The sequence below is a fragment of the Gracilinanus agilis genome, chromosome 5 (assembly GCF_016433145.1).
Source record: "Gracilinanus agilis isolate LMUSP501 chromosome 5, AgileGrace, whole genome shotgun sequence".
Taxonomy (NCBI): Eukaryota; Metazoa; Chordata; class Mammalia; order Didelphimorphia; family Didelphidae; genus Gracilinanus; species Gracilinanus agilis.
In genome coordinates this window covers 107,655,757-107,683,460 of record NC_058134.1, presented here as the reverse complement: position 1 = coordinate 107,683,460, position 27,704 = coordinate 107,655,757, and the positions used below count along the sequence as shown (strand labels likewise).

Here is a 27,704-nt window from a genome sequence, read left to right as displayed (position 1 = left end):
CTAATGAATTTATTAGCTGATTTTAGTCTTTTCTTCATGTTAACAACGTGGGTAACTGGGTTAATTACAGTGGGAGGTTTTTGTTATCTTTTATGGCAAGGAAAGAGGTTACAATGTACAATTGTAGGAGGTGGCTTGGTATGAAAATTAATTGGAGTAGGAAGACTTAGGTTCAAATCCCACCTTTCTTGTTCACTTGTGTGACCTTTGCAAGTCTTTTAAAGCCTCAGTTTGCTCATTCCTAAAATGAGGGAGTGGAATAGGTGGCCTTTCAGGATCTTTATAGATCTAGATCTTTTGAGGTTTGCTGAATACTTTTCCTACAGCAAGAGGTAAGTAATCCAAGTATAATCCCCATTTTGCAAATGACAAACAGTCTCAGAGAGTTTAAGGGATTTGTCTAAGGTCAAATAGCAAGACACAGGATTGGAAATCAATGTCTGACTTTAAATCCTATCCTCTTCATATTATACTACAATAGAAATCAGATTATTGTTCATTCATTTCGGTCACGTCTGACTGTGTGACCCCAGTATGGTTTTCTTTGCAAAGATACTAGAATGGTTTGCCATTTTCTTCTCCAGCTCTTTTTATAGATGAGAAAACTGATACAAGTAGGGTTGATTGACTTCCCCAGGGTCACAAGTAAGTAAGCATCTGAGCCCAGATTTGAACTCAGATCTTCCAGACTCCAGGTCCAACGCTGTGCCACCTAGTTAGCCAGCTTCCTGCAATTTCCCACTATGCTACAATAGAAACCAGATTTTTTCCAGTTTATGCATAGTTTTGGATGGAATTATTCTTAGATAATGTCAGTTTTTATTAGATCAAAACATTTAGTCCTTCAGCTTGATCTTCTTTTTTGTAGCCGAAAGAATCCTCTTGGTCTCATCATTGCCCCTGATGACAATAAGGAAGCTAGAGGAGAGCTTTTTTGGGATGATGGAGAAACTAAAGGTAAGTATTTCCCTGGACTGTAATGCAAGTACAGACCAGGGTATGTTGTTCCAAATGTACAGTCATGTCTATGACCTCTTAGTGACCTCTTCTGGCCACTAAACTGGGGTGAAAATGTTTTCTGGAAATTTACCTCTTTAAGAAGGTTAATATTTAAGAATGAATGGTTTGTGCTGTGTGAATGGGATCCTGAGAGGAAGAAGGTGAGACATTCAAATTAGTTATACTTTGTAATTGATTCTATTGATTTCATATTGCAATTGCATCTACTTAAGTACCCTTAAGTTTCCTTAATTCCAGAATTCCTAATTTAGAAATCATTCAGGAATATAGCTTTCCCCTCTGAGTATGGCCAGTATAAAGGCCAATCTGACCTTTAGCCATTGTAATTAAAAGGAAAGAATTGCCCTCTTTTATACCACTAACTCTTGGGTAAATACCAAGACATCTGGTGTTATCTTTAAGTTCTGAAGCTAGCTCTGAGAAATATTGTCCCTGAACTGTCTTTCTTCCCAGAAAGGAGTCTTATCTCCCTAGTAAACCTTTCTGGGTGCCAGTGAGCCAGCTAACTCATATTCACTAACAAAGTCTGCAACATGCAGATGTTTCCCATGAATCGATCAGCATTTTTTAATGACAAAGGGAAGTGGTCACTAGTCTCAACTGGGTACTAGCCTGTTTTCCTTGATGCAGACAGTCACGTTGTCCCCACCTGGATTATACCATCTACTCTGAAATCAATCAGATTTTCTTCCCCACCTTTTTGACTCTGTCTTACTGTATTTTCCAAATCTATATAAAGGTTAGTAAGCCCTACCTTATGGTCTTTTGGTCATTGAGAGAGGCCATTGGCCCAATGTATTGGTTACTGCAAGCCTAACTAATAAATTGATCATGCCCATTACCTCCATTTTCAAATGTATCAATGGAGAAGAAAGCAGAAACACCCCAGTAGGGGAATCCTTTAATCCCTTTAAATTTAAATTAAAGGAAGAATCCTTTAATCCCTTTAACACCTGTCAACAGTTTTCATAAGCTTTGACCTAATATTTCAGACTACTCGTGGAAATATTTAAACAATTTCCATTGAAATTGGTTGCAGATAGGTCCCCAGACATTCCTTTGATACTATGACAAGTGCTTGACCAGTAAAAAAGACAAGGAGAAAAACATGGTTGGTCATGGAGAGAAAGAGCATTGTCAAGAGAATATGAGATAGGGGCAGCTAGGTGTCTCAGTGGATTGAGAACCTGACAGAAAATCCTGGGTTCAAATCTGGCTTCAGACATTTCCTAGCTTTCTGACCCTGGGAAAGTCATTTCACCCCCATTGCCTAGTATGTTTGTGTGATGAATATACACATAAACTGGTAATATAAATATATATATATGTGTGTGTGTGTGTGTATACATATGTATGTATGTATGTATGTAAATTTTTTGCAAAGATTTATATGTCCCTGAAACAAAATTTTTGGTGTTGGGATTGATTGAAACCCATTGTTTTCATTCTAGATTAAATTCTCTTTAGGCATTTCTTTGGGGGAAACTTGAGAGGGAATTTTTATATTTAACTTGGAGGGAATCTTTGAAGAGAGTAACACTGGCCAGAAGCCCTAGACTCAGTGGCTTAGTGTCCAGAGCCTGTGGCTTTAAGGACAATAAATTGTGCTTCTTTTCTCTGTTCTCCTAGGTCTCATCATGAATAAGTAAATCTTTATCTATAATTCAAAGTTTCAACTATATCCAAAGTCTGACTATTATTTATCTCCCTTTCAGGTACTATAGCTAGTGGTTCCTACATCTTGCATGAGTTTTTGTTCACCCAAGTGAGTGAATTTTTTAAAATGGCTCCATGAATATGTGTGTGTGTGTGTGTGTGTGTGTGTGTGTGTGTGTGTGTGTGTAAGCATGAGAATGTGTACAGAGGTATCAATATGTGTCTGTGTGAGCCTGTTGTTGTACATGCACTTTTTGAAGGTCAGTATTCAAATATATGTAATTCTGGGAAAGACTGCTAATATACATAAGGGATTCTTATATTTTTCCCTGTCAAGGTCCCTTTTGGCAATCTGCTAAAGTCTATAGACTTCCCAGAATAATGTTTTTAAATGCATTAAACAAAAGTCATAGGATTACAAGGAAACTGATTATATGTAGTTATCAAAATATTTAAAAAATCACGGACCCCAGGAGTATTTGATCTCCAAATTAATTTTTTATATTAGAAAACACATTATGAATTTTGACAATAGATGTATTCTCCTAAATATAAATGTCTTCAGAGTGGGATCCCTTTCTCATTTATCTTTGTATTTTCTTCAGTTCCTAGTAAAAGGGCAAGTTAGACGCTTAAATAAAGGATTGGTGAATGTGCATTGGAATGGAATGGAATAAATGAATGAATTTGTTTTGCTCTGGATAATATTAAGAAAATTTATGTTCCTAAATATACTTTGTGCCAACATAGATGCATTCTTGCTGGCAACAGGGAAAAGTCATCCTAGAATTTTATATTTAAAATACTTGAAAATTGGAATGCATGATAAGGGCTGTTTTTTGAATGCCTTCCAGAACCGTTTGGATATGAAGGTTTTGCACCAATCCTACAATGATCCAAATAATTTAGTATTTGAAGAGATTAAAATCCTTGGGACAGAAGAACCTACCAACATCACTGTGAAGAAGAATAATGTCCCCATTGGATCTTCTCCTAATGTCACTTACTTTGAAGAGTACCGGGTAAAGAGACATTTCTTTGATATGGGGTGCCAGGTCCTAAAATATATTCATTGTTGTTGTTGCTTCAATTTGCCAAGCCAATGTGGAAACTCTTAATGCTCTAGGACCCTTGAGAACCTCTAGAGAATGGGTGTCTTTATAGAAAAGAATGAAAATACAGTGTCTAGGACTAGGAAGGAATAAGGATGTTAAGGAATCTGAAGGAGAATTAGGCAAAGATATCCACTTCACAGCTCTCTAAGACTACAAATTATAGAAAAGTGTCAAACTGCAATGGGAGGTTTTTCATTTAGAAGTTCCCTATGGCAATGAAATCACAGATCCAGCTCCTTTCTCTATACATATAGTCTATTTACAGTTAGCTTAATCCTTGTTCCCTTAGTCTCCTTCCCAAAATCATCCTAAAGGATGCATATGTAAATCAGTGCAGTTTCGAGAGTGACTGTTGGGCCAGGAACCGGACTAAGGCAGAGAATGGTCTGTAGCAGAAATGAAAAATATGGGTAGAGACTTGAAGAGAGGATTATAGTAAGTGCTAAATTGGAAGATGATGCCTTCATAGCTAAGCTTTTCAGTTATTTGGTTTAACCACCATTTTACAGATCAAGAATTTGAAGCCCATAAAAGTTAAATGCTTTTGCCAAAGCAGTAAATGGGATTTGAACTCAAGTCCACTGACTCCAAATCTAATTCTTTCCCCACTGTTCCATGCTGTCTTGCATAAAGAACGTTTTTGGAGATGATCAGGAAAAAAGGTTGAGTAGGTAAAGTGAAATAAATGGGTAAATCATTTAAATTCTCTGACTTTCAATTCTCTCATTTAAGTGAGAGATAAAACTGCTTATCTGGAGGATTATGAAGGACATTAGATTCCAGGATTGGAACTGATCCAATAAGGCAATGGGAGGAATAATAAGTTCTCAAACAAGAAAGTGATATGATAAACAAGCAGTAATTTAGGAAGATTAAATTGGCAGTGGAATACAGGATGAATTAAGAAAAGATAGTTAGAGACAGGGCTCAGGACTACAGTCCTGAGCTATTGAAAATCACTAGTGTATAAATATTTGAAAAAGTGAGAATACATTAGCTCTCCAGTGTTGAGTGCATAAAGAAAAGCAGAAAGCTAAGGACTGACTCTTGAGGAAAGGATTGAACCACAGGAATGGAAAGATGAAAAGACACAGAGAAGGAAATAGAAGGGAATGATCAGAGAAGTAGAAGAACCATTAGAAAAATCGAGAGAAAGGTGAATTTAAAGAAGGATAAAACCAAAATGATTGTTCCTTCTATTGAGTTCCAGTCCATATTGTTTATTGTTTAGCTTCAAATGCTGAAGTGAAGTCAATGAGGTTTTAGAACTGAGAAAAATGTCCACTGAATTTCACTAGAAGCAGGTACTTGTGACCTTTGAGAGATGCTCCATATTAATGATGACAGATAACCTTTTCGCATTTATAAATCTCTAATATCTCCTTTCACCTAGTTCTTAGTTTATAGCTTATAGCTTTGGACTGGATTTGTAGGAGGATACAGTGGCAGCGTTTTCAGGAACTTTATTGACTTTTTCTTTTCTATGAGGTCTTCATAGTTAGGCATTAATTTGAATTTCCAAGATTTTTTTCTGCCATCTGTGGCATCTGTTCTGGATTTTGATAGACTCTTTTTTTTTTAACCCTTGTACTTCAGTGTATTGTCTCATAGGTGGAAGATTGGTAAGGGTGGGCAATGGGGGTCAAGTGACTTGCCCAGGGTCACACAGCTGGGAAGTGGCTGAGGCCTGGTTTGAACCTAGGACCTCCTTTCTCTAGGCCTGACTCTCCCTCCACTGAGCTACCCAGCTGCCCTTGATAGACTCTTAATGGAGCCTCATTTTATAAAAAGTGATTAAGAGAGATGAGAACCTTGATGATGGATTTGGTTATTAAGTGTGACATTCTTGGCCACTCTCCTGATTTCTCCATAGGTGGCTATCATCTCAGGACTTAAACTTGCCTTGGGAGAAGAATACACTGTGGAATGGAGTACACAATTCAGAGAGGTCAAAATAGACTGTTATCCTGAGGACCAGGCAGTCTCTGAAGAAAACTGCACAGCTCGTGGCTGTGCCTGGGAGGTAATGGACACAATAATAATGAATGACAGACTGTAATGCAAAAGATGCAAGAGAGGCCAACTGAAAACTTCTGGCAGTTAGAAACCTTAGAATTCTGAGAGAAGTCAGTTTGTCCCTGAGGCTTGAATAGAGTGGAAGGACTAACTAGAGCTCTGCTTGACTTTCGGTTTTGCTTTTGGCCTGTGCTTGTCTCTGGACAATTTGAACCTAGCTAATTTCTATGGACCTCTCCCTAACCTTCTCCATATTATTTCCCTGTTTCCCTGCCTGTTTTCCTGGGGCTCTGGGAGGCAGGGTGGCTTTGGGTTTTTAGTGAATAGACTTTGTGGGTTTAGTTTTCCCCAATACGCAAGTAGGACATCCTTGAATTCAAACTATCCCTTTAGTATACCCTCTACTTTAAAAGCAGCCAAATCTTCCCCGGCTGAGAGAAGCAGGTCCTCTCTCAGTCTAACTGATTCCTGTGACCCTCCCCCATCTTGAGTTTCTCCCTAGTGGCTGTCAGAAACCCCAAAACCCTCTCTCCTTCCTGACCAACCCTGAACATTAACAAATTCCTTTGTTACCTAATCAAACCCTCTAGAGAATCATTGTGTTGAAGAATTAGGCAAGGGTTGAAGACGAAGGATTTATCTCTTTATTTCTTGAGGGAACTGTAGGCATCCATCTTGGGAGGAAGTAGTTGCCCAATGCTTCCTCCTGAATCCCTTCAGTATCACTGACAGGGAGGAGTCTTGAGACTCCTCCTTTGAGGACTTGAGAAACTGACAAGAAAGTCCTCAAGTCAGATTTCAGTCATTTCTGACTGGCCTCATTCCTTGTGTCTGTAGAAGTACCTGTCCTGCTTGGAAGGGTTCAGCCTATTTCCCCTCAGTATCCTCTGTCTCCAGCCTGGGTATCTAGTCTGTGTTAGCTGCCTCTCCTGAATACCTCACCCTGTACCCTTATCATCCTAATACTGCCTTGTCCATTCCTCCTTAAATTCAGCCATCCCTTTCATTCCTCTCCTATCACCTCAATCACCTTTTACCCCTCCGTCACTCACAGCCCCCCCTAATTTTAGTGTCTCCCCTTTTTTATCTATAACAAGAGATACCTCAATGATAGAGATTACAATGATCCTGAGGCTAGATTTTTAAGCCACATGCCATGTCATTAATGGGGACTCCCAAAAAGAGGGAATTGCCAGGGGTTATGCTTGGGGCATAAAAGACATCTTAGTGGGTCTTTTCTAAATGATAACTCTGAAGAAAAAAGTAGCCAGCCAAACTTCAGTCTATGTAAGAACTCATCTTTTTCTGATCTTGGCCTTTTTTTTTTTTTTTTTTTTCCAGGTAACCAATTCTCCAGGAGTCCCTAGCTGCTATGTCATCAATCACCTATATTCTGTCAGTAACATTCAGTACAAACCAACGGGGGTCACTGCAGATATATTCTTAAATTCACCTGTGTATGCTTCCAACCTGCTCTCTGCCCACCTCTCTACTCCTGTGAACCCTCTCCGCTTGGATGTCACCTACCATAAGAATGATATGCTGCAGTTTAAGGTAAACTCCTTCTTCATGTTTCATCAACCAGGGCCATGACTCTGGGATTTTAGCTTTCAATGACCTTGAAAACCAATCTTTCCTTTATGCTAGAATAATATATTTTCTTGCTTTAGATCTATGCTGCCAATAGCAAAAGGTTTGAGGTTCCTGTGCCTCTCAACATCCCCAGCTCTCCCTCTAGCACCTCTGAGAATCGGCTTTATGAAGTTCTCATAAAAAGCAATCCCTTTGGGATTGAGATCCGACGCCGGAGCACAGGCACAGTCATGTGAGTAAAACCAGTTTGGCTTGAAATTGAAATTGGCTTGAAATCAGGCTTTACTCCTGATTCCTAAAAAAATTTAATTTTTACTGAGGTTAACTTGAGTGCTGGTTCTGGTATTGACTACCTGGATAACATTACTACTCTCAGAAAAAATCATGGAACCTCTCTGAAGCACTGTTTCATCATCTGCAAAATGGGAATAATAAATCTTACATTACATTCTTGATGAAGTAGTTTCAAGGAAAGTACTTTAAAATTTAGAGTTCTATATAAATTGAGTTGTTACGAAAACACTATCCTAATGTGATAGCCTGAAGTCAGGTTCTAAGAGAGATAGATTAGATAGATAGAATGATCATTTACTAAGTCCTTACTATGTGTCAGGCACTGTGCCAAGTACTAGGCTATAACTATAAGAAACCAAGACAGTTCCTTCTTTCAAGGAGCTTACCTGGGGGAAAGAGTACATAAAGAGGTGCTGGAAAAGGAAGAGCTTATGAGTACTTGAATATGACATGGAATGGAGCTAGAAAGATAAAGCAGAAGGGGCAACTAGGTGGTGCAATGAATAAAGCACCAGGCTTGGAGTTGGGAAGACCTTGGTTCAAATCCAACCTTAGATACTTCCTAGCTATGTGATCCTGCGCAAGTCACTTAGTCCCTGTTTGTCCTTCTGTTTTAGAATTAGAATAAGTTAAAAAGGTAAGGGTTAAAAAATAAAGAATGATAAGACAATAGCCCACTTATCAAAACTGAGGATGATGCAGGGTGGGAGGGTGAGGGGGAGAAAGACATCAGCTTAGTGAGGAGCTGCAAGTGATGGTTGAAGTCGGGAAGGCATGGTATAGAGCAGACCAGCAAGTTCTTTCTGAGCAACCTATTATCATGAGAGCATATCAGATCTATATTTGGGGTCATCCATTGGCTCAGTCCTATATACCTAAAGATAACAGGAGAAAAAGATGGTAGTATGTTGGTGTTTCTGAGTGATAGAAATGTCTTTTATTTTAAAAGAATAAATTCTACCTTCAAGGAAGGAATTCATAATACCTGATGATGGTAGAATGCCTCATCTAGGATCAATATCTGCTCTTGTGTTTCAGTTGGGATTCACAGATACCTGGCTTCACCTTTAATGACATGTTCCTGCGCATCTCTACCCGCCTCCCATCCCAGTATATCTATGGCTTTGGGGAGACAGAACACACCACCTTCCGGAGAAACATGACCTGGCACACGTGGGGAATGTTTAGTCGAGACCAACCCCCGGGAGTAAGGATGCAACAGTTTGAGTATCTCTCTTTCTGTCTAGCCATATTAGATCTTACGTACCCTCTCCTGGCTTCTAAGCTTGCCCAGCTTTATTGAGTTATGCTCTGAAGCAGAGGAAGCCAACTTTTTCATTCTCCTTTGGCCCTGACATCTTAAACTTCTTTCAAGGATTAATCTGGATCCAACATTGGATCCATTTACATGTGGGTTTTTGGTAGAGAAACATTGCCTCTAATGATCTTTTTTCCCCTGTTGCCTTAGTACAAGAAGAATTCCTATGGTGTGCACCCCTATTACATGGGTTTGGAGGATGATGGCAATGCCCACGGAGTGCTCCTACTCAATAGCAATGCCATGGGTAAGATTGGCCCCTTAATTAGCTCCTCTTGGCCATTTAGTTCTGGGTAACCTCTGAAAGGAACCATCCTAGTGGGCTTCCAATTAAATTAAATTCAAGAAACATAATTTGATCTTTTCCCTGCATATCTAAGGGAGATGTAAAGATAAAGACAGCCAGATGACACAGTAGATAGAGGGAGCTATGGCCTTGAAATCAGGAAGACCCAAGTTAAAATCTGGCTTCAGACGCTGACTAGCTGTGTGATGCTGGGCAAGTCTTTTAACCCTGTTTGCTCAGTTTCCTCATTTGTAAAATGAGCTGCAGAAGGAAATGGCAAAACAATTGAATGTCATGAAGAGTTAGACATGACTGAAAGATCTTAACAAATATAACTTAGTATTGAAAGAGTAATTAGGTAAATGGGGATGGAGGAGTATCATTGAAAGGAAAAGCAAAATGACTAGCTTAGAGAACTTCCTGGAGATTTGGAATATAGAAGGCTTGCATCTTATCTAATGTTATAGAGAGATAGGTTTTACCTTTACGTAAGGAAAAATGTTTAGTTATTAGAATTGTCAAAAGGGAGAATGGGCTGCCAGAGAAACCTCTAACATTGGAAGTATCAAAATGAAATTTGGATTTTGGATTAATATCTTTATGTTATATTGATAGGGAACCCTTGCTAAGATATGGCCTGGATAAGGCAACCTGGATTTCCATTCAACATTGCTATTCTTTGATTCTCTATTTCTGAATACTTGCTCTCGCTTTTCAGATGTGACTTTTCAGCCCACTCCTGCACTGACATATCGTACCACTGGGGGAATTCTGGACTTTTATATGGTTTTGGGGCCAACCCCAGAACTCGTCACTCAGCAGTACACAGAGGTAGGAAGTCATGCAATCCATCAAGCAAATTTACTGAACAATTATTATTTTCTTAACATTGTGAAAGGCACTGTGAAATTTGTAGCTTTTGCTGATGATGCCGCTGTCTTTCTTGATGCTTGGATCATAGTGTTAGAGGGGCATGAAGGAAATTTAGAAACCATTTTTTTGCCACTGGAAGATGACAGAGACCTTTATGTATGCTTCTGAAGCATAAGAAAGCATAGAGAGAGCAGAGTCCAAGATTCCTAAAAAGGATACACAAATGAAGAAATTTCTTTTAGGGATCTACATAGTACTTCCTGTTTCTAGTTCTGTAATGTTTTGTCTTAGAGAAGTTCTGATTTATAGAATTCCTAGCTAGACAAGATTATAGAAAAAATGTTTCCTTTGCTCTGTTTGGTCCAGACACATTTCCTCCCCCAAGGAATGCTACTTAATTGAACTATTTTCTGTTCTTGCTTTTTCAGTTGGTTGGGCGGCCAGTGATGACACCTTACTGGGCCTTAGGGTTCCAGCTTTGTCGATATGGATACCAAAATGATTCTGAAATTGCTGAACTTTATGATGCTATGGTGGCAGCTAAGATTCCTTATGTATGGTTCTTCCTTTTACTTTTATTGTCTTTTTTTATGGGTCAGTTGAGAGGAGAGGAATATATGATATGTGCTTATCAGAATAATAGCATCCGTAACTCAAAGAACTTCCTCCCCCACCCCCCCATTTTGGAATGTTAGGATATTTTTCCTGCTAGATTTGTCTTTCTCTCTGTTTTTGCTTCCAGTTAATTAACATCATTCTGAATAATCTGAATGTATGCCAACTGATAGTGGGGAGAGACAATGCATGAATTTTGGGAGATGCCAATGTGGAATTAAAGTCATTGTGGAGGACATGGCATGTAGCTGGCCTAATAGAGAGTTAAGCATGTCATGTTTTTATAGTGATACAGCCTCCTTCCTTTTCTTTTCCCTCTAGGACATACAATATTCAGACATCGATTACATGGAACGGCAGTTAGACTTCGTCCTCAGCTCCAAGTTTGCTGGCTTTCCTGATCTGATCAATAGAATGAAGGAAGCTGGGATGAGAGTCATCCTGATTCTGGTGTGTTGCTAGGTTTGGGGAAGTCAGCTTAATTGTGGTATAATATGTTTATCCCTATGTTGGAGTTAGGAAAACTGACCAGAAGAGGAAATGTATTTCCCAGAATTCACAGTAGCTCCGAAGTTCAGTGTGAAGCTCTCAGATGTTGCTAATGTTTCTCTTCTCCTCTCTGGGGGATTGCTATTACTCTCATCCATAAGTTGTCCTATCTCTGCTATATTATTTTCCTAAATAACCATTTTCCTTTGATTCTAGGACCCAGGCATTTCTGGTAATGAGACCCAGCCATATCTTCCATTCCTTCGGGGAGTCGAGGATGATGTATTCATTAAATGGCCAGAAGGCAACGGAATTGTTTGGGGAAAGGTAGAGTTTGAGAGCAGACTCTCTGATTCTGATTCTAGTTAATGGATGCAAATATGAAGAAATGTTAGTGTCTTTATGCTTAATATAATTAAAACCCAAAAACATTGATTAAGTTCTTACTGAGTAATTGTTCTAGATGTTGGGGATACAATGACAAAAATGAAAATGTCCTCTACCCTCAGAAAGGGTTGGGAGGAAAATAGAACATAATAAACGGATTAGCATAAGCATAATATTTTAAGAAGGGGAAGAGAGAAGTAATAATAGTTAAGGCATCAGGAAAGGCTTCCTATAAGAGATTTCATATGACTCTAGGGCTGTGGTCGGCAATGTATGGCTCTCGAGAGCCATATCTGGCTCTTTTGAGGACCAGATATGGCTCTTTCTGCAGGAGCCATAAAGTCAATTTTTTTCAGGCGCTGTTACAGGAGCGCGCACTGTGAGCACTGTACGGCTCTCATGAAATTACATTTTAAAAAATGTGGCGTTTATGGCTCTCATGGCCAAAAAGGTTGCCCACCCCTGCTCTAGGGATTCTCAGAGATAGAAGAGAGTTAGAAGGGAGTTTGCTGCAGGCATGGAGACAACCTACACAAATGAATGGAAGCAGGAGACAGAATTGCCACATTTCAAGAACAGCAAATTTTACCAGAATGTAGATTGTATGACAATTTGCAATAAACATGGAAAGATGGTTTAGATACAGATTATTAAGAAATTTTAATACAAAAGTAGGAAATTTCAAGAGGCAACAGGATGAAATAAGAGAAGTAAGTGACTGGAAATTATGGGTCCAGTTAGGAGACTGTCACAAGAGGCTAGAGCAGTGATTCCCAAAGTGGGCGCTACCACCCCCTGGTGGATGCTGCAGTAATCCAGGGGAGTCATGATGGCCACAGGTGCATTTATCTTTCCTATTAATTGCTATTAAAATTAAAAAAAATTATTTTCCAGGGGGATAAGTAATATTCTGGAAAGGGGGTGGTTTGCCAAAAAAGTTTGGGAACCACTGGGCTAGAAGGAAGGTGATGGTGATGGTAGCAAGAATGAGGTAACATAACCATGTGAATGTAAAGAAGAGCCTGGATTCTAGAGAAATCGTGGAGTTAGAATCAAGAAATCTTGGCAGCTAAATTGGGGGCAGGATAGAATGAGGAGGGAAAAGAAAGAGTAGATTTTGGCTGTTAGGTTGCAGACCAATGTGACTGAAAAGATAATGATCCCTTCAATGGAAGTGGAAAAGTATGGAAGAGGAATGGAATTATGGATTTTTCCTTAATGAATTTCATTTTATATTTCTTGAGTTTGAAATGCCATGGGAGATAACTAACAAGTATTTGGTGATGTGTAAGTGGGGCTTGGGAGAGATATGAAGGCTACCTATGTAGATAACGGAATCATTTATATAAGGATAAAAATTGAAACCATGTGTCTTATGATATCACTAAGAAGATTCAAAGTTAGAAAAGAAGAGGTTCCAGTATAGAGATTTTGAGGATACTCACAACAAAGAAGGGAGGACATTGATGATGATCCAGAAAAGGAGACTGAGGAAGGGGCAGGAATATAGGAAGAGAGATAGAATAGAGCAGTCAGAAAAAAATAAAGGAGAAGAGAGAATCCAGCAGGAGAGGATAGCTAACAGTGAGTGTGTGTGTGTGTGTGTGTGTGTGTGTGTGTGTGTGTGTGTGTGTGTGTGTGTGTGTGTCTCCTAGTCTTTTTCATGATCATTGGAGTCTGGGAATTTTCCTCAAGCAAGATTGATTCCAGGGTTTCCTTTATTTTTTCTCCCTACACTTTCATGAAATGTTCTGCTCATGTACTAACTGACCCAAGATTTACTTTTTCTTGGGAAATGTCATACCAAGGCATTATTTTTAACTATTTTTCTTTCCTCTTTCTTTCTCTAAAGGTCTGGCCAGATTTGCCCAATGTCACTGTTGATACATCTCTTGATTGGGACACCCAAGTGGAGGTAAAACATATTTTCTTAGTTTGTAATATGGGATTATGGTTACAGGAAGGGGACTGAAACTAAGAAAAAAAACTGTCTTTCACTACCATGATGGGTCCTGGTGTTCCAATCAGACATCACAAACATGTATTCATTTAATAATTGAAGAGAAGATTGTTATGATCCATTGACCAATTTAACACTAAATTTAGTTTAAAAGACATTCTAGACCTTATTTTTCTGAACCTGAGCTTGAGCTTGGGTTCTCTACTGGTTCTAGTTTTTATAGAATGGTTCAGAAGAAGGGAAGTTTCAGTTCTCAATTGACTGATCTTTCAATAGAGTATCTTAATGCTTCAATCTCGCCTTCTCCTTTTAGACAGATGTGGAAACTAAAATCCCTAAAGGACAATCCCCTAACTAACCATGCTCTGCCAGACCAACTCTACCAGTTCTCCTTACATTTCTGTGGGCGGGTGGTGGGGGTGCATATTATACGAATTAATCCCATGCAACATCAACATATTCAACTTGTCTATAATATTCTTGACTTGTTCCTAAACACATCCATATTATATTTAGGTAGCATCTATCTGCAACCATGCAGTTATGGTTCAATTTTTCCTTTTTCTTTAGTTATATACACGCAGTTCCCAAAAATTCTCAATTCCACTTCCTCAACATTTCTCTCATATACCTCATTTTATCTGTTTCCATAGATTTCACTCTCATTCAAGCACTAGTCACCTTTTGCCTGGATTATGAAAGTAGCTTCCCAAATGATTTCCTGACCTTCCATTTTCACTCTTCTCCAATCCACCCAACATGTAGTTGCCAAAATTACTCTCTCCTTCCCCCCAAATCACAAGTTCTATGATGTCACCTTTTTCTTTAAAATTGATGGTGGCTTACTATTATTCATTTTAAGTTTTTTTAATTGAATCAGTTTGATTCAACAAAAACTAATCAATCAGATGATTTTTAATTAACTTGTATTAATATGCTTCTCAGTGTTACATGGTAGAGAAGATGCTGAACTTAGACTCAGAAGGATGTTAGCCCTGATCTTCCCTCTGACACTCACCAGCTTTATGATTATGGACAAATCACTTAACATTAATGTACCTCAGTTTCCTCTTCAGTAAAATGTAGATAATAAATTGTACTTGCTTCACAGGATTAATTCAAGGGTTAGGGATTTGCAAATGTTACAAATACTTTTACATAGAGTTAGAAATTGTTTAGTACTCTTAGTCATGAAGACACACACACAAACACAAATAAACATGCAAAATGTTTGGATGTCCAGGGGTCATAAAACTCAAATTCAAATTCAATTAAATTCAATAGAGATATTAACTTCCTTGTCTGTATAAAGCTTCTTCCAAGTTCTGTATATACAAAGAAAAAATGAAATAACTGCCTACATGGGACTAACCACTCATTTAGGAAAGATACAACCTTATGAGGGTAACTAGAAGGCTCTTTGAACAGAGTGTCAGGCCTGGAGTCAGGGAGATTCATCTTCCAGAGTTCAAATCCAGCCTCAGGAACTTAACTAGTTGGGTGACCCTGGGCAAGTCACTTAACTCTGCTTGCCTCAGTTTCTTCATCTTTAAAATGATTTGAAGAAGGAAATGACAAACCACTCTGGTGTCTTTGCCATGAAACCCCTATATGAGGTCATGAAGAGTCAGATGTGATTGAAAAATGATAGAGATCATGTGGTGTTTTCCTTTTCCCAGTGGTTAATGGTATCAGTCAGAAAGCTCTCATTTGTATTTCTTAGTATTTTTACCTAAAAATCTGTCAATGTAGTATTAGAGACTTGATGTCTTAATAGAGCTTTGTAAGCAGATATTTTCTTACTCTCCTAGTCAACAGTTGTTTGGAAAATGGCTGGGCAAAATTGGGACCAGAGAAAGAGAATTAATTTGTATATCTTGAGATAGTTAGAGAATGAGGATTAACATTGATAAGGGTGGGGAAAAGAGTCTACAAAATGTAGTTTCCAATTGGCAAATGAAGGGCTACTTAATACTAGTGCTTCTTTCTTTTGAACCTTTACTTCTTTTAAAAAATCAATGCTGGGGCAGCTGGATAGCTCAGTGGATTGAGAGCCAGGCCTAGAGACAGAAGGTCCTAGGTTCAAATCCGGCCTCAGACACTTCCCAGCTGTGTGACCCTGGGCAAGTCACTTGACCCCCATTGCCTACCCTTACCAATCTTCCACCTATGAGTCAATACACAGAAGTTAAGGGTTTAAAAAAAATTATCTGGCTGTTGGGTCTTGTGGCTTACAGCTTCATTTATTTAGCCCCTTAACCTTCTCTCTCAGTCCAGGCCAAAGGCCTGGACTAGCCTCTCCTTTTCTCTTTATTCCTACTCTTTACCTACCTGATTGTAATAAACTCTTCAACCCGATGCTGACTTGGGTCTGATTTAATTACGGAATCAACCTGAATTGTTGATTCCTGGCGGCCACATATTTAATATATATTTATAAATACCTAAAATTTCCTTCATACAATTTGGCTAATTATAAGTTCTAGGGCATAAGAGCAGTTAAAGGCCAGGCAATTGGGATTAAGTAACTTGCCCAGCCCAGAAACTAGAAAGTTTTTAAGGACAGATTTGAACCCAGGACCTCCTGTCTTCAGGCCAGGCATGCTGTCCGCTGTGCTAGCTAGTTATCTCTATTGATGCTTCTCTGATGATCTAAGTACATACCATTGTGCATATGCCCACTTTCTTGGAATTGCAGGACCTAGCTTATGCATGAATGGCAGACCATTGGAATATTGAGTGCCATTAACTTAAAATATAATAAATTCTTTTTGTAGAAGGGGAATAGAATGTGTTCTACTTGTTCCAAGAGCCTAGGACCACGAGCAGTGGGTGTACATTTCATATAGGCAAATTACACTTATCACAAAAATTTTTCCCAACAATTAAATTGTCCAAAGTGGAATGTACTACTTCTAGATGTAGTAGATTACCCCTCCTTGGAGGTCTTTAGGCAGAGAAGATAGAAACTTTCATTTATGTTATAGTGGAGATTCCTTTCTTATTTAGTTGGACTAAACTTTCTAACCCTCAGATTCTATAATTCTCTTATAAGTATTTTTTTGCTTTTTATTGTTCTAAAACACATTGAATTCTTTCAGAAGTTATTTTTACTTTGGTGCAAAATAAATTCTTGTCATTGATCTGACTATATCTGTCTTGGGATTGCATTTCTCTTTACAGTTATACAGAGCTCATGTTGCTTTCCCAGACTTTTTCCGTAATTCAACAGTCAAGTGGTGGAAGCGGGAATTGCTGGAACTCTATAACAATCCCCGGGAGCCAGAGAAGAGTCTGAAGTTTGATGGACTGTGGATTGTAAGTGTGTATGCATGACTAAGTGTGCATATATGGATATAGACATATGCCCTTGGCATTTAGGAACTAAAGGACCAAGAAAGATTTTTAGCAAAAAAATTTAGCTGAGACCTCTTTTATTTGATTAAACATGGAATATTTTTGTTGTTTTTTGTGAAGTGTTGTCCCTATCTTGCCCAGGTTGAAAATTCTGCAGCCACCCATGGGCTTAATCCTACCACTGATTGTCATAAAAACTCTGACCTGCTCTGTTTCTGACCTGGTTGGCCCATTCCTCCTTCCACCAAGAGCCCTTCAGTTGCCTGAGGGCTCTTGATGGAAGGGGCATAGAAGGCTTGCCATATTGGTGCTGGATCTAGTACAGACATCCAACAATGGCTTAGCATTCCTGAGTTCATCCAATCCAAGTTTTATAGTCATACACTATGCCAGTTCTAACTGGGTCTTAGCAGATAATCTCATTAAATTCTGTGTGACTCAAATTCTGTCTTGTACACCTTAAGTCCAAGAGCTTTAGTTTTGCTTTAGTGGAGCAAGCTCTGTTTTTCTGATGAATGTAATTATCTCCCCAAAATGACCTGACAGATACTAAAACCTGATTCTTCTAGGTGATTTTTATTAGCCTCTTTGCCTCATTAGTGCCCCTGCATGCTGAGTGAGTGAGGAATGATAGTTGGTTTACTTTTCCTTGAGATGGCAGGAGATGATTAACATCCATGAACTTATAAGTAGGCATCAAGGGAGCACACTGGACAGAGAGGTGGACTTGGAGTCAGGATGACCTAAATGGACATCTGCTCTCTATGTGCAAGCCACTTGACTTCTCAGCCTCAATTTCCTGACCTGCAAACTGGGTATAATAATAGCAAATCACATAGTTGTAAGGTCTAAACCAGTGATTCCCAAAGTGGGCGCCACTGTCCCCTGGTGGGTGCTGCAGCGATCCGAGGGGGGGGGGGGCTGTGACGGCCACAGGTGCATTTATCTTTCCTATTAATTGCTATTAAAATTAAAAAAAATTAATTTCCAGGGGCACTAAGTAATATTTTTTCTGGAAAGGGGGTGATAGACCAAAAATTAGTTTGGGAACCACTGGTCTAAAAAATATGGCACATTTAAAATTATTTGTACAACTCAAAGTACTCTATAAATGCTAACTATTATCATGATGCACATTTAGGTATATGTGTATACTATAAAAGTATTCGTGTATATTTATCACAGGTAAATGTGTAAATAAAATATGCATGTACATAAAAACATATTGGATTGTTTTACATTTTTAGGACATGAACGAACCATCAAGCTTTGTGAATGGAGCAGTTTCTCCAGGCTGTAGGAATGACACACTCAATCACCCTCCTTATATGCCCTGTAAGCACATTTTAGTTTCTGTTTGGATGGATGTTACTTAGACTCTTGTCAAATTGATGTAGGATGGGGACATGCTTTTGTTCTTCAGTAGCAGTGCAACATGGCCACAATCATTTTTCTGGGGATGAGCACACTAGCATGCTAAGTGATCTTGGTTCTTTTTGGGGTGATTTCAACAATGGGAAATCAAGTCTGCAAAGAGGAAATTGAGAAGAAATAACTAGCTCCATTAAATCTTGATTTTTGGAGCAGCAAAAGGTTTTTAAAAAATTTTTGAAATTATAGAGAAAGACTGAATGGGATTTCCATTGGTCAGAATTTGCCCTCAATCCTCAATAAATTTTAGCCCAATTTAGTTCTCTTGACAACAGTGCCATGATATCTTTCTCAGACAGAGGAAACATACTCAAAGATCCTCTGTGGTGTAGTGAGGGTGTAATTTTAATTTTACACTTAATCCAATTCAATTATTTTTCATTTTGGAGAGTGTGGAGGAAGGGAAACTGGAGACAGGGAGACCAGCTGCCTGTGGATAACCATTGGTAATCCTGGAGTGAAAATGCATATCTCATATTGCCTTGATTACTATGTTCTTTTGGTAATTATATATTTAGTGTTGACAGCAAATGAGGTTTCAAAATAACGAATCTTATAAAAAGTCCTGGACAGAACATTGTTTACATGCCCCTACGGGATAGAATAATTAGTAGTCTTTTTCAGGGTATGTAGTGTATTGTCTGATCATCAGCCAAAATCATTGAACATCAAATTCTTATCTAGTCAAATGATAGTCAATTTATCTAGATTTACAGTACGTAGAAGGAAGGCCAAGAGGGGAAATTGTCAAGATAAGTAACCTGCTGTGTCGAGCTTCCAACCCCTCTACTATTTCCAAACCATTCTTTCACATTTCTTCTTTGGGTCTAATGCAGTGATGGGCAAACTATAGCCTGCGGGCCACATGCAGCCCCCTGAAATGTTCTATCCGTCATGACTTTATTCCTAATCTAATGAATACAATGAGTAGGATATAATACAATGAAACTTAGAGAGAGTTGCCTTAGAAACAGACTGACAGATGAGCATTTCCTTTCCTTTGGCTCCCTCTTTAAAAAGTTTGCCCATCACTGTTCTAATGGATTGGCTTTTCCTCACATTCTTCTTAATTTCTTTGTAGCATTTGTCACTGTTGGTTGTCCCTTCTTTATTGATATTCTCTGTCGCTGGCTTCCTTTATATCAAACTCTCTTGGATCTCCTCTCTCTATCTTTAATCGCTTCTTGTCTTATTGCTATTCTTCTTTCCACCTTCTTAATATAAAGGTTTGTCAAAGGTTTTGTCTAGATGTTCTTTTTTGTTTGTTTGTTTTCTTTCTCTCAATATCATAATATACTAGTAAACTGTTAGAGCTAATAGGGACCTTAGGGATACCCCAGTACCACCCCTTTCTTTTATAGCCTTGGCCCAAAAGTTTTTGTTTTCTAGAACAGTGTCTTGTAAAGAATTAAATTTAAGGGTTTGATTAAATATATGAAAATTCTGTGGTAAGATAATACTGTGGTCATCGATTTAAAAATATTATAGCTCAAGTCAAAATGACTTTTAATAATTTTATTTACAAAAGGGTGGAAGGAGTGAAAGTAGAGAAATATAAAAGAGGGTAGAGAAGATGTCTAGCCTTTCACCCTAAATGTTGCTCCAGTTCCTGAGTCAGCCTGGGAGGGCTTGTTAATCATCAGCTGGAGGACTTGGTGGTGAACTAAACAAGGATTCCACCCACGTGGCCTCCTCCAAGAGGGGAAGGCCTCTCCGCAACTAATCACTCCAGAAGCCAGGAAAGGAAGGCCAGCTTCTCACTCAACCAAGAGAAGCTCAAAAGGAGGAGATCCAGGAGCAGTCTTACCAGAAGCAGTCCAGAAGTTGGAGACTTATGGGTTAAGATGGCTGTAGAGTAGAAGAAGGTTACTTAACTCTCCTAAGCAATCCATACATGATACCTCACAAGGAAACAAAAACAAAATCCAGATGAACCAAGGATGCGGCATTGAAGGTACACGGGATTTGGGCATTTCCACACTATAAGGGGGTGAAATAGCTCACTAAAATGTGAGCTGATCAAACCCCCACCCCACCTACCATCCAAGTGCTAACACACAAAAGTTAGAGCAAGTGTGTGGCATTCACTAAGTCCTTGGCAGCTACCTGGGATCACCAGGGCCTGCTCCTGAGAGCAGCAAGACAAGACCCTAAGAGGCTAAAGAACGTGGACTTTGAGCCCAGACTTTGAGCACAGACCTTGGGTGTGGACCTAGAGTGGAGGGGTAACAGACTGGAAGCAATGCGATGAAACTGGTAAAGGAGCCTCAGGCAGAGGAGCAAGCAAGGGGACCACCAGGAGGCTTGACCCTGAGAACAGCTAGACTTGAGACAAGCTGAGAGGGGCGGCACTGCACTCACTGTGACTCAGGCAAAAACTGCTTTATGGCTCTATACACAGAGAGCCTGACCGCCTCACCCAGACTTCTGACTGAGAAGGAAAAACCAGCATAATTATGGCAAGCAATGCCCAAGCAGTGCCCAAGATCTACCCAAGAGAAAGAACACGAAGAAAGCATTAACACTCGATAACTTTTACACAAAAAAAAATCCAGACAACAGAGCAGACAGCAGAGGAGGACAAACAAGTAAACACATCCAAACCTTCCCCAAAAAATGAAAATTGGTCAGCTCTTGAAGAGTTCAAATCTGAGATCATGAGAAAGATGGAAGAGATTTGGCAAGAAAAGTGGAAAATAGCTCAAAAGGAAATTAACAGGTTAAAAGACAGACATTCCTAATTGGAAAAAGATGCCCCAAAATCAAACAAAATGATAAGCAAATTGGAGACCCAAATTAAAACAGCAGGAAACCATGAAAAACAAGACAGACCAAATCAAAAAGGGAAATCAAAAGATTATAGCAGAAAACCAGTCCCTAAAGACTAGAATTGGTCAAGTAGAAGCCAACGATCTTGCAAGACAGCAAGAACTAATAAAGCAAAGTCAAAAGAATGACAATAGAAGGGAAACATGAAATATCTCACTGAGAGAATGATAGATCAAGAAAACAGGTCTAGAAAAGACAATTTGAGAGTCATTGGTCTTCCTGAAAAACCAGAAGCAGTCCAAGAGCCAGAGTCCCAGGTTGATGTCCCAAGTCATAGCTCCAAGATACATTCCCAGTCCAAGATCCTCCAAGCCCAAGATTCAGGCTGAAGACCTCTTTGGACAGGAAGTTCAGGACTTTTCTAGTCCTTTTTCCATGACACTTCCTGTCCCTTCCTCCACTTTATGGAGCCAATTGCAGTCTTTAAATTTGCTCAACTTTGTCCAGGGGGTGGTCAGTCACTTCTGGAGTTGACACCCACTTTTAGCAAGTGGCTTTTGGACATCCCCTACTTAGTGTTAAGTAGGGGTGTATTCAGTTTTTGTTGATAAATTTAAAAATAGAAGGCAAGGAGAGTTAATCCTATCTTTACAGTCTCAATTCAAGGATTTCTCATTCTGAGTCTTTCTATCATAACATACCACTTCCTTTGATAATCCCATTCATTCCCAGTGTTTTCAAATTATACACACATACACACACACACACACACACACACACACACACACACACACACACACACACATATATATATATATATACCTGGATACAGATTGTCAAAACATTTATAACTTTTAGTCTTAGAATGTTAGAATTAAATGTTAGGAAATGAAATGATTTACTCAGGGCTGCATAGCTAGTTATGTGTCAGAGGTAGGATTGGGATTGAAATCTTCCTGGTTCTGAGACCAGCCTTCTATCCGTGACACCAGGATGCTTCTATATTGAACTATGTGAGTGAAAGCTATTATATAATCCAATTCTCTTGTTGAGGAAATTGGGAATCATGGAGATGAAATGATCACTTAGTGACATAGATATTGATGAAAAACAAATCTCATTCTTTATCCTTCATTGTTTCCATTAAACCAAAATATGTAATTTTAACAATTTCAACTCCCACTCTTTCAATTCAGTCACTGACTTTTTCCTTACAATGTTTATTATAAAAGATTCCAAATCAATCTCCCTATCTCTAGGCTCTCCCCTCTAATCCATCTCAACTGGCAGCATAACCTTTTTGTTACGCAGGAATGACCGTTTCATCTTAGGGAATAGTGGGAAGAATACTATATTGGGAGTCAGAAAACTTAGGTTCAGGTCCCAGCTTGGCTGCTGCTTATTAGTTTTTCTGGTCTTGTGACTATCACTTAACTCTCAGGACCTTTGTTTCCTCACCTATAACACAAGAGGACTGGACACATGCATTCTCTAAGGTTCTTTCTAGTCCTAAATCCGATAATCTATGGTCTGTGGCCAGAAATCATTGTCAGTTTTCTGTTTCTCACTAGAGCTCAAATTTCCATGGCCTGGTGTTCAAACATTAATGTGTTCTAGCTCTGATCTAAATTTTTATCCCAAATTCATACTGTATCCCCTCACATCCCTTAAGTTCCAGCCATTTTTTTCACCACCACCATATATAAATTAATTGCTATTTTAGGGTACTCTAATATCATTGCATCTCTTTCCTCAGATTTGGAGTCAAGAGACAGTGGTCTGAGCAGCAAAACCCTGTGCATGGAAAGTCAGCAATTCCTGCCTGATGGAAGTCCAGTGAGGCACTACGATGTGCACAATCTCTATGGCTGGTCCCAGACAAAGCCAACATATGAGTGAGTTCCTGCTTCTCTTTCCCTGAGATGGTAGTTATGTGGGTGAACAGAATAAATGGAGTTTCCAAGAAGAAGAGGAATGGATGGTCCCCAAGGGCCAACAAGTGACCAGCAAAAAGATCTTTCTCTTCTCTTCCTTCCCCTCAAACCAAACACAGTCTTTTTGGGTATTCCTATAATGAGATGTAACCAAAATTAGTCAATAATAATGAAACATCATCAAAGAGGTAAATTCACTAAAGAACTGAAAGAAATTACATTCTCTCCCCTGATATACTTATTTCAATCTAAATGACATATTTTCCATTATTTGGAATTAATATATAATGTACAATATATCATAGCTTGTATTTTTTATCTGGGACATCAGGTGCAGATTGTATTATGGCTATTTGTTCAATTTTGTCATCTAGGGAGATCCTCAGATTATAGTCTCAGCTGTAGAAGCTTTTTGATGAGGGAAGACCTTTGGCCTTTTCCAGATTTGGCTCTCACATCTCTTTTTTTGTTCTCTTATTAGAGGAGTTCAGGAGGCTACAGGAAAGAGAGGAATTGTGATCAGCCGCTCAACTTTCCCTTCTTCCGGACGCTGGGCAGGACACTGGCTGGGAGACAACAAATCAACATGGGACCAACTCTATAAGTCCATCATTGGTATGTAATGAGACCTAATTCTGAATGTTTCTCAGGGAAGGGACAGGGGTGAAACTTTTGTGTTCGGTGAGGGTCAATCATTTTTCTGAATTTTGAAAATAACAGAGAAGTGTCAGACTTTTGTCTATTGTGCCATTCCACCTTTATTTTTAGACATTTCTTGATGGTAAATTATTAAAATCAATGAGTGAGGAAAGTCAGAACTTGGTCAGATATCTCAAAGTACCTCTTCTGATGCAGCTGATTCTCATTGCAGGTATGATGGAGTTCAGTCTCTTTGGAATATCCTATGTAAGTCTCACTTGTTTCAGCACTTAAATTCACTTATCAGATTTAAGACAGTTTCAGAAGCCCATGATATTTCCATTCTGTTTTCTTTTTCTTGTTCTTAGACAGGAGCTGATATTTGTGGGTTCCTTCAAGAGGCTGAATATGAAATGTGTGCTCGATGGATGCAACTGGGAGCCTTTTACCCTTTCTCTAGGAACCACAATGCTCTTGGGACCAAGGTGAGATACTATCTTATTCCTCAAGGCTGCTTTTATGTCAGACCTCAGTTCTTATTCCTCCTTCATGAGATAGCATCCTTCATGGCATAGAGAAATGCATAAATTCATAAATTCTGTATTTTTTAGAGTAGTATGGAATATTTTATTCCTTCCAGAAACTTTAAAAAGAATGATAATAAAAAGAAGCAATTTAATGGCTGTGCTGGGAGGTTATAATGCTAGGATCCCTCTATCCTTTCACATGTGTATTTGAATGTAAGATTGCTACCACATGTGAAAATATGTGTTCAAGAGTGAGCATCAGTCCTGCCCAGGCCATATTTCTGTATCAGGAGCAAGAGTTGACTTTATTCAGGATCCCTTAGACATAGGAAACAAAAGAAGCATCAGGAATTCTTCTCAAGGCCAATGGTACCAGCGTGGGGGTCACAAAAGAAGAAAGTCAGAAACTCAAATTGACTGATTTAACAGATATCTTTCAATAACTTTCCTTTTCTTCCATTAGAGCAAAGTTAAAGGTTTGGTGATCTGTGAAATATTCTTTTTTTTTTCCTGATTTAGAGACAGGATCCAGTGGCTTGGAATTCTACCTTCGAGGATCTCTCGAGAAGTGTCCTTCAGACAAGATATACTCTCTTGCCTTATCTCTATACCCTCATGCACAAGGCCCATGTTGAAGGCAGCACAGTTGTCCGACCCCTTCTCCATGAGTAAGTGTCCACTCTGTGTTATTGGAGCTTTTGCCTGAAATCATTCTTGAATAAAATCTATCTCTCCATTGTTGAGATAGGCAACAGGATTTAGTGGAAAGGACACTGGCCTTAGAATTAGAAGATTTGACCTATCATCCCAACTGTAATACTTATTAGCTTGATTGGTTAATTAGGAAAAAAATAAAGGTAAAAAGGCTCCAATAAATTAGTCAAAAATATTGTTGTTTTGTAAATGTGAGCCTAATATCCTATTTAGTGAATTATTCTAAGGAAGAATCTTTTGCTTTCATAGTTCTCTTTGGTCATAAAATTAGCTTACATATGTTTTCAAGGTTGGGGATTTATGATAATTTTTTGAATTTAGACAAGTCAGTTGTCTTTTGCTTATATATTACAAATTAATACAAATTAATACAAGTTGCCCAAACTATTAAGAAGTATCAAAATGTGAGAAATAAAAAAATGTGTTTTATGTTATCTGACAAAATTAAGGATTACCTTGCAGGTTTAGGTAAAATCTAAACAGGAAACAACATTTTAAAGAGCTAAATGGCAGTTCTAAAATATTGTGTGTAATGAGATTGTCATATACATGAATATAAATTTTTTTCTTCTGAAGATTATTCAACTAAAATTTTGTGGCCTTCCTTTTATTATCTACATAGCTATTATCATACACACATATGTGAATGAGAAATGATATTATTCATATGTAAGTTGAGCAGATAACAGATCTAAAGAAGAGGAAATGTAAGGGTCTAAATCCATATATAATCAATGCAAAAAGGACACATATCCTCACATTAATCCCATAATATACAAATTAATGAGTGTGCCTGGTAGAACCAGACCTAGAGAAAGAAGGAAGGAATCACCAAGAGTCTGAACATTTGTTGAATGCAGTTTGTGCCAGAGGATGCTAAGCTTAGGGCTTTGGGTCGACCTGATCTGCAAGGGTCTTTAGAATTTTTGCAATCAAAATTTTATATAACCTGGAAAATCTTTGCCCTTGACTTTTAGGGAAATTCAGATTATAATACCATGTTCCCCTACTCAGGTTTATAGAAGACAAAGAAACCTGGGACATATTCCTTCAGTTCTTGTGGGGACCAGCCTTCTTAATCAGTCCTGTCCTTGAACCTGTGAGTATAAAGACTTTAGATTCTATAGAAGATGAAGAATAAAAGACAAAGTCATGTAGTAGAATGGACCTTACTGTGGACCCAAGTTCTAGGCCTAGCCTTGGTGCTAACTTGCACAATGGCTTACCCAGTCTCTAAAGTTGGGAGTAGTTGTTCATGATTTCCTTTCCTTTTATTCATTCATTCATTCATTCATTCATTCATTCATTCATCTATCTATTCACTTGCTTATTTCTTTGTTTATTCATTTATTTATCCATCCATCCATCCATCCATCCATCCATCCATCCATCTATCCATCCATGCATTCATTCACCCATTTACTCATCCATTTATTTATTTATTTATCGGCCAGCCGGCCAATTAATTAATTAAAAGCCCTTGTCTTCCTTCTTGAAGTCAATACTGTGTATTGGCTCCAAGGAAGAAGAGTGGTAAGGGTAGGTAATGGGGGTCAAGTGACTTGCCCAGGGTCACACAGCTGGGAAGTGTCTGAAGTCAGATTTGAACCTAGGACTTCCCATCTCTAGGCCTGGCTCTCAATCCACTGAGCTACCCAGCTGCCCCCTTTCCTTTCCTTTTAAAGGGTTACTAGAAAATAAAAAGTTGACAACAAGTATTTAGAGACTTTGTCTTTTGGGAAGCACTTTTCCTTGGCTCACAAGAAAGGTAGAATAATTCTTGTTTCTCACTGCCACTTCTAGTTTATCTCCCTCAATCACTCAGCAAATGCTTTTCTTTTGAGGTTCATGCCATCCATATTTACCACCCAATCAAAATCTTTGTAGCTACTATCTAAAGATCCCCAGATCATTCCATTTCCATTTCAGTGAGTTTGATATCTGGCTTATAATCTTTCTCTTTTAGCCAACTCCTACCCCTATAATAGAAGACTTCAGCAAACATATTGATTCTCCCTTAGATATCCTAACCTTTCATTTCTTCCACCTACTTTCCTCCCATGAGCTTCTTCTTCCTCTTCTGCCCAATCAGTCACACACAAAGACAATCTTGCCCTCACTTACATATGTACCATCTCCATGTTCAAGAATTCTGAAATCTCCTTATCTGATCATAATTATTGACTCTTCATCTCTCCTTCTGCCTTCTCTCTCATAGTCATTCTCTTCATCCACCCTTGATCCCTTAATTCTCTTTCCTTTACTAATTGCTCTATCCTCTTCTCCCCATCTTGACTCTTTGGTGAACCAATTAAACTCTACACTGTCCTTCACTATGGAATCCTAGTTTCCTTTACATATCACTTAATTATGCCCAACTAAGCATTAGTCTACTATGTGCTACTAAACAAAAGTAGAGAAAATCACCAAACTCTTCTCACTGAGTCCACTACAAAATTATATAATCTCAAATGTGTCTTCATTGCTGTTAGATAATCCTTAATTATTAACTCATTATTCCACTCTCCACAGTGGTTCTTTTAATCTTTTTAATACCTTCCTTCCTTCCTTCCTTCCTTCCTTCCTTCCTTCCTTCCTTCCTTCCTTCCTTCCTTCCTTTCTTTCTTTCTTTCTTTCTTTCTTTCTTTCTTTCTTTCTTTCTTTCTTTCTTTCTTTCTTTCTTTCTTTCTTTCTTTCTTTCTTTCTTTCTT

The 27,704-nt window shown here is 38.6% G+C and overlaps 1 protein-coding gene across 1 annotated transcript in view; it reads left to right on the top strand.

Moving 5' to 3' along the window:
• Nucleotides 1-27,704, top strand: part of LOC123249910 (maltase-glucoamylase, intestinal-like) — a 183,852-nt gene that overhangs the window by 77,094 nt on the left and 79,054 nt on the right. Inside the window, exons 20-40 of the mRNA XM_044679001.1 lie at nucleotides 869-957; nucleotides 2,736-2,785; nucleotides 3,531-3,698; nucleotides 5,665-5,814; nucleotides 7,149-7,361; nucleotides 7,478-7,632; nucleotides 8,733-8,901; nucleotides 9,163-9,259; nucleotides 10,017-10,129; nucleotides 10,600-10,725; nucleotides 11,108-11,236; nucleotides 11,492-11,602; nucleotides 13,515-13,577; nucleotides 16,806-16,940; nucleotides 18,227-18,314; nucleotides 22,936-23,074; nucleotides 23,595-23,728; nucleotides 23,985-24,019; nucleotides 24,121-24,237; nucleotides 24,799-24,947; nucleotides 26,008-26,092. Of these exons, the coding sequence (XP_044534936.1) occupies nucleotides 869-957; nucleotides 2,736-2,785; nucleotides 3,531-3,698; nucleotides 5,665-5,814; nucleotides 7,149-7,361; nucleotides 7,478-7,632; nucleotides 8,733-8,901; nucleotides 9,163-9,259; nucleotides 10,017-10,129; nucleotides 10,600-10,725; nucleotides 11,108-11,236; nucleotides 11,492-11,602; nucleotides 13,515-13,577; nucleotides 16,806-16,940; nucleotides 18,227-18,314; nucleotides 22,936-23,074; nucleotides 23,595-23,728; nucleotides 23,985-24,019; nucleotides 24,121-24,237; nucleotides 24,799-24,947; nucleotides 26,008-26,092 (2,515 nt within the window). The remainder of the gene's footprint in view (nucleotides 1-868; nucleotides 958-2,735; nucleotides 2,786-3,530; nucleotides 3,699-5,664; nucleotides 5,815-7,148; nucleotides 7,362-7,477; nucleotides 7,633-8,732; nucleotides 8,902-9,162; nucleotides 9,260-10,016; nucleotides 10,130-10,599; nucleotides 10,726-11,107; nucleotides 11,237-11,491; nucleotides 11,603-13,514; nucleotides 13,578-16,805; nucleotides 16,941-18,226; nucleotides 18,315-22,935; nucleotides 23,075-23,594; nucleotides 23,729-23,984; nucleotides 24,020-24,120; nucleotides 24,238-24,798; nucleotides 24,948-26,007; nucleotides 26,093-27,704) is intronic.